Genomic DNA, 6831 nt, shown 5'->3' with positions numbered 1-6831 from the left:
TTCCATGATTTATTTACAACATTTTAATAACAGCAATTAATTTTTACAACAATTAAAAATAATTTTTTTTATATATTTGTTTAAATAGGGTTTGGGTTAGAGTTAGGATTAGGGTTAGGGTTAGGGTCACAATGCAGTGAATGCACCATAAAACAGGAGTTTGAGGCACGTGATTTGTATCAACCAATGGCAGCGCTCGTTAGAGCCCTATGTTCTTGATTGACCTAGGAAAAAAAATCACGCCCGCCGCGTGTATAGCCATATTGAATCTTATCCACACCGCCGCCGTGCGTATAGTCACTTCCAAATCGTGACGTAAACAAACGTACGCGTTGTGAACACTGATCTCTATAATATAATCCATTATTCTATCTATTAGAGATTATATTATAGAGATCAGTGGTTGTGAAGCCTTTATTGAATAATTATTTGAGTGATAATTTTAGAGTGATAATTTATTGAATATGTAAAATTGTAAGTAAATATAACAGCAAGATACATATGAAGTATAAAAGCTTTTTACTTGAATACGGCTGTCACTTAGAATTAAAAAAGCTGGTTGCAGTGTTAGATGCTGCAAAACGTATGAATTAATCGAACAACTTCGAGATTTGATCAATTTTAACTCTCCGACTTTCAACAGAAAATACTTCATCGTATCCTTGCCACAAATAAATTTCTTGCCCTCATAAACATCAAAGACTCAGATAAATGTTCCTTTTGTGATTGCAACGTAGAAACAATGCTCCATCTGTTTGTATAATGTGAACATGTGTTTCGGATGTGGTTAGACCTGCAGCAATGGTTGACAAGATGTGGATATATACATATAGAACGACTTCAACCTGCTGATATCTTATTAGGCAAGCCTGAAGAAGATACAGCATTTAATTTCACTATACTGATTGCCAAATTTACTATTTATAGATGCAAATAAGCGGCGATTGAGGACCATCCTTTGCGCTGCGGTTAAAGCATATTCCTAAAAACATATGGACGGTAGAAAAATATATAGCCAATAACAAAACAAAACAGATTGGACAAGTCTTCTATGGCAAAATGGGCAAGTGTAATTTCACAATTTATAGCTAAAAGGGCCGTAACATAGAACATATAATATAACAGCATTATTTACCTGTGAAAGGACATTTACCAAGTGTTGGATAATGTACGACACATATATATTAATCCATCTCACATAAGCATTAAAGCAATAATTATGTTCGTATCATCTGTAATGTGATTACCATCACAATACTATCTGTTGTTGTGTACCATACTCTCTGTACATGTATGTATGTGTGTGCATTTTTGGAAATAAAGTACATTATAAAAATTTTTTTTTTTAACTCCGACACCGTCTTCGGTATGAAGATTACGAGGTTACAATGTTAGTAGCAAACCTGCAACGTTCACTGCACCAAGTGAGCCAGAGCACTTACTGCAATCATGAACACAACATATATCGGTATCACGTATCATTAACATATCTCACTATACCCACTTAATACCTCCTGACCAGATATGTTATTGATACCATTAATCGATGCCATATGTTTTATCCTGAACATAATTGTACTGATGTTAATATAGCTATAGCGGACTATACTACTGTTCATTATGTAGCGCTACCTACCAAATAACAGGTCCTATGACGCAGGCCACCAAAACCAGCAAATATTAAATTTTGTAATCATTTTAGCGATCTTGAACAATAACCATCTATTTCAACAATATTTACAATTTGACAATAACATACATACAATTGAGAGCTTTATTAAAAAACACAGTAATTTAATCATAATTTATAAATTCACAGCCCTACTTACACGTTGCCATGAGATAAAATGTTACCAAATATATATAACATCGTTCATACATACCATAGCCTATAAGTAATTTATCAAAAAGATAATACAAAGAAGCTGTCTATACGAACAAGTGCCGCAGAGCGACAGCGCTCACCTGACGGCAGGTGTTCTGTAGAGTCCCTATATACAGAGAGTTGCGCCAACTCAGGATTTGACTCATGTTGTTTCCAAATGTATCTCCACACCGCGGGTGCCGCTTAGAGTACAGCGCTGTATGGATACGGCTGTACAATTGGTTCCGTAGTAATTAATTAGATAATCAGTGCTTCATAAATTTACAGAGTTTATAGTAAGACATGTGTCTATTGTGTATCTAGATTTCTAGAAATGTAACTTCAAAACGTCGCACGCATAATGCATTATGTTTAATTGTACACTTATTCTTACCGCCATAGCCTGTGCGTATCTATTTGGAAACACATGTCGTCCAGCGACCACGTGACGAGAGTTTTTTCGACTCGTCGTGGCGCAACTCTCTGTATATAAGGACTCTAGTGTTCTGATGCTAAACTCACTGGCAACGAATGAAGAGCACCCTCCCATCACCGCATTCGCGCTCAGAGCATATATCTAGGATACTACTAATGACAGATCTAAAATCTATGACAGTAGGCCTTTGCCTATACCGGTTAGTACAGTAATAAAGATACAGCTTGTGAACTTTAATGACTTCGCTATATTAAATAATGTTATCATGGATATGCGTCTGGGAGCGCGCGAGCGTAGGGTGGTGGGGGTGGGAGAGTGGGGGGAGGGTGCGGGTTAGAGGGGGCTTCATAGCAAAAGCAGTTGCCGTGAGATGGCGCGTGTAAGTGTCATCATTCAAATAATCAAAGATGCATCACCCTCTATGCGTAATAACCTCACTCCATTGAGTAGCTGAAATCCAAGTATATTCAGGCAGGCCGAGAATTTCGCCTCAGCTGTGAGTTAACACATCTGCATTGCAGGTTGCCAGGCAATTAATTATGATTAGAATAGTGCCAGTTCACCCCCATGCATGCGTAATGGGCTGCCCCCATGTTTTTGCCTACACACACGAGCATTCAGGATCACTACAGTGTGCTATTACAGGGTGCTAATACAGACTGCTTTAGAAATAATATGATTTAAGGAGCGCAAAACCTTGTTCAACAAACATTTGCCTTTGCAATGAACTGTGCAACTGTAGCCTCACATCCACAAAGCAAAAGCAGTTCAGTCCTTGTTAACCAGTCAACAAATCATGTTTAACCTCCCTCTTGAGGTCAAAGGTTATCCGACACTTACTCTTCGCATGTTAGCCAGAAAGTACATTTCATGGTCCTTTCAATAAAGGCATTTAAAATGCTAGGTCACCGCTGAAACAAAAGTTTTTCAATCGCTCCGTCAGACCATGTCCTCAGAAAATGTCTAAACTCTGCCCTGTGCCCCATTGACCTTTGACCTCAATTTCAGCACAGTGATGGCTTTTCCTACATGATGCTATACACCGTACTATCACGAGCCGTTTAGATTTGTGTCCGCAATTCTGCATTTCCTCCCTATACCTTAAGTTAAGGAGGGAATGTTCCAACATTCTTTACACCTCTTGACCTTGACCTTTGACCCCAGCTTCGACATCCCCAACTTCGTTTTGACCTGACCCCCCCAACGTCACCAACTATGGCGTGACCGCTACATCGAGGCGCGGATTAAGATTTGTGCCCCAACTGTTGGAGCGGGGACGCACGACGGACGGACGGACGGACGGACGAACGATCATGCGATTCTACAAGCTGCATCTGACTATGTCAGATGAGCTAAAAAGGGTAATAGCAAATTCTCTACAGAAGATAACAATCCCTCCACACAGGGGCTATTTATATATAATTTAATGTTGCAGAATTCACTACACGCATTCACTGAAAGCTATACTGACTCGCAGTCAGTCGTAAGACTCGAGAAATTAGCACATGCTGTGTATCTTACTGAGGGTTTGTTTCTCCCGTAGATGGCGCCGCTGTAGCTCCTCTATCTTTGCGAGCTCGATGTTGACGCGTTTATCACCGTGAGATGAAACCGTTGGCAGCTGATCGCATCGCTTCAACTCCGGCGTGCCGCTCAGAACATCTCCTTCTCTCCGACGATGTTTCACTGCTGCAAGAAAGGATCTAGATGAATGAATGGGGGTATTAAACAATAAAGGTAATCCATGTTGTGAATATACTGATATCAAATTGCACATTGCAATGATGAAACAGGCAGCTAGATGTGTTAAGCTGGGTTTACACTACCGACTTTGTGTTGGCGAATTGGTGAATTGGACCAACTTTCCAACTATACAACTGACAATCGGTACTGTAAACGCAAAAGTTGCGCGACCAACCGATCGATAGCAACTAGTTGGGAGATTAGAACATGTTCTATTTTCGCCAACTCGGAGTTGCCGAATTGCAAAATTGGTTCAACTCGCCAATTCGCTAACATAAAGTCGGTAGTGTAAACCCAGCTTTAGTTATATAGAGAGTCAACGTGTGCACATACGCATGCATGCACACACATGAATGCATACATAAACGTGCACGGACGCACGCATATAGAGTTTCAACTTAAACGTGTAAAGCCTTGACACGTGGCTACCCTGTTCGAGTTGCTGCTTCCAACGTTTTCTCACGTTTGGCTTGTTGATCCTGCGTTGCCACGGCGACTGAGGAAGCCCTTCGCACTCTTCTTCCTCCTCCCCGTCGCGAGCCTTCCCTCGGTGGACCTCCCCCGGCGACCTGCTGGGGCGGGGCAGGCTTCCGTACCTGTCTCGCATACTCCAGAGCCTGTGATAACCAACATCGACAGATGTATTCACACGACGCAATACCAAACCTCACTGGCATCATGTTGACAAACAGCGCTGAAGATACAAAACCACAATAATGTCTGAGAAATTAATATATCATGGGAGTTGCCTGGTAATATCTTACCCACCCACAGGCTACGATTTTCATGCAGGCAGGCTCAAGCAGCGAGCGACTTAATTAACTGTGAACAACCACAGCATTAACCCCACCACTTATGGATTTTGGCAATATTTGGCATTGGCAGCCCACTGAGTAAATCAATACTCGGCTGGTTGCTGAGAGCGCAACAATACACAATCTCTATACATAGCACTGCTCATTGTAGTACAACACAGCACACCGACTGATAATGGGATAAGGTGAATGGTGAAACTCACCATGTGCGCATAACATAACTACCTACTCGTAAGTAGAGTGCACCAGACTTTTGTGCAGTAAGGTAGTACAGTTAGTAGGTACTTTGGTTAGCTACTGAGTCTGTAGCCAACCGGGACTCTCTGTAGCTACTACGGACTCTGCCTCATATACCATGAATTCTTGTACACGTTGTCAGTTGCCAGGACGTCTATAGAATTGCCAGAAGCTCTACGTAAGCTGACCTACCATGTTTCTCCTCCTCACTGCCTCCGGGTCGACCATCTCGGCTGGGGGAGGGTGTCTGGGTGGGTGGGGCTTGAGCGGGGAAGCCATGTTCTGCTGCTGCACCCTCCTGCCAAACTCCTTCACCTGCTGCAGCTTGCTCCACTGTGCACATAGGTAATTATATGACAACACTGCACACAGGTAATTATATGACAACACTGCACACAGGTAATTATATGACAACACTGCACACAGGTAATTATATGATGACATACACTGCACACCAGGCAATTGTAGAAACAAACTGGGCCATAATAAACAATTAAAGGAGACACTGAATGGCGACATAGCTGATACACAGCCTATCAGTATATAATATATATGACGCATTGAATCAAAATAATGGGTTTATCACAGACTTAATTACCTGTATTGTTAGCACTCTGAAATTAGTTAAAGCCGCTTTTTGATTTGTTAGTAGTGTCGATTTTCAGAAGAGAAATTTTCTTATGGTTAATATATTCTCAGCTGATACACGAAAATTGAAAGTCGGCAGCGAGTATCCTCAGAGTCGTGTGAATATCAGACCCTGTGCGCTGCAGGGCCTACATGGACAGGTCCCACACGCACAGTTGATGGAACGATGTGTCACGTTAGAGATGTGAAAATGTCGTGGGCGAGATCAGAGTTAGTTGACGTTACATCTGCACGGATTCACACCACGGACGGTGGCGACGTCGTCGGTTAACCTTCTGCCGTGTCCAACGACCGGTCGCCACCGACCGCCCTCAGCCTCACGCCGTGGTTAAATGGTGTGGAAGTCTGCGTCAGCGCGGTGTAAGGCATGTAAGTCAGGTTTGTGTTTCGCTGCGCAGCTGTACTCCTGCACGTAGTTGGATGTTCGCTGTGGAAGATTGACACGACAACATAAAACACTACAAAGAAGACGGTTAACACGTCCGCCAGCTCGTCGATGTTTGTAAATAAACAATATATATCCTCGACCATACTTTCAGAGAAAGCGCTATGACGTGTGTAATGTTTGTAAAGGCAAAAGCACGTTCATCTTAAATAACATCGGGCAAAAAATTACTTCGGGGAAAATGTGTTATTTATCAGGGCCCGCCAACTATCGTACTTGATTCTGTGTGTTGATCGTGCTGCGCAGTGCTGCTGGGGGAGCCGTATACGAGCCTCTACTTGACCTCCAATTCAATCTCGAGTGCACAATTAATTATTCAGCGCTGCAATCTGCGCTGTTGTAGCCGCGATCATCGCTGTCCACGTAGGCTATGGACGGCTGAGTGGATAACGGTCGATTAGGAATCCCATAAACTCTGATATCATCGCCGTGCCATCCCTAGAGCTGTTACAGCGGAAGGCGAATATCATCGCTGGCCTGGTGACTTTGTAAACGAGGGATACTTGGACTCACACTCTGAGAGTAAAGTGTGTTACAGCATGAGGCTATTGTTAGAGTGTTGCCGTATCTAGTGAAGAACTACTATTTTCTACTCTCTGATTTTACCTCTAGTGTGTTTAATGTTCGGGTGTTCTTATAAAGT

At 42.4% G+C, this 6831-nt stretch overlaps 1 protein-coding gene across 2 annotated transcripts; it reads right to left on the bottom strand.

Moving 5' to 3' along the window:
* Positions 1 to 3737: 3737 nt before the first annotated feature.
* On the bottom strand, positions 3738 to 5328 carry LOC106810391. 2 transcript variants are annotated; one of them, XM_014813769.1, is made up of 3 exons: positions 5288 to 5328; positions 4507 to 4660; positions 3738 to 3989 (listed from the first exon to the last, which is right to left on the bottom strand). In XM_014813769.1, the coding sequence occupies exons 1-3, from the start codon at positions 5321 to 5323 to the stop codon at positions 3799 to 3801; spliced, it is 381 nt and encodes a 126-aa protein (XP_014669255.1). In that variant the 5' UTR covers positions 5324 to 5328; the 3' UTR covers positions 3738 to 3798. The 2 variants fall into 2 exon arrangements, with proteins under 2 accessions (XP_014669255.1, XP_014669334.1); XM_014813848.1 differs by having other exon boundaries at positions 3738 to 3986.
* Between the last annotated feature and the right edge of the window lie 1503 nt (positions 5329 to 6831).

The sequence above is a fragment of the Priapulus caudatus genome, unplaced genomic scaffold, assembly GCF_000485595.1.
Source record: "Priapulus caudatus unplaced genomic scaffold, Priapulus_caudatus-5.0.1 Scaffold1, whole genome shotgun sequence".
NCBI classification, from domain to species: domain Eukaryota; kingdom Metazoa; phylum Priapulida; class Priapulimorpha; order Priapulimorphida; family Priapulidae; genus Priapulus; species Priapulus caudatus.
This window is presented reverse-complemented; position numbering and strand designations above follow the sequence as displayed.

Bases quoted from the DNA above. Each gene is read 5' to 3' on its own strand.
- LOC106810391 (XM_014813769.1), bottom strand. From the start codon at position 5,323: ATGGTCGACCCGGAGGCAGTGAGGAGGAGAAACATG. The intron at 4,661-5,287 runs GTAGGTCAGCTT...TGGTTATCACAG, and splicing joins CAGTGAGGAGGAGAAACATG to GCTCTGGAGTATGCGAGACA. The intron at 3,990-4,506 runs GTGAGAAAACGT...CCTTTCTTGCAG, and splicing joins GCAGGATCAACAAGCCAAAC to CAGTGAAACATCGTCGGAGA.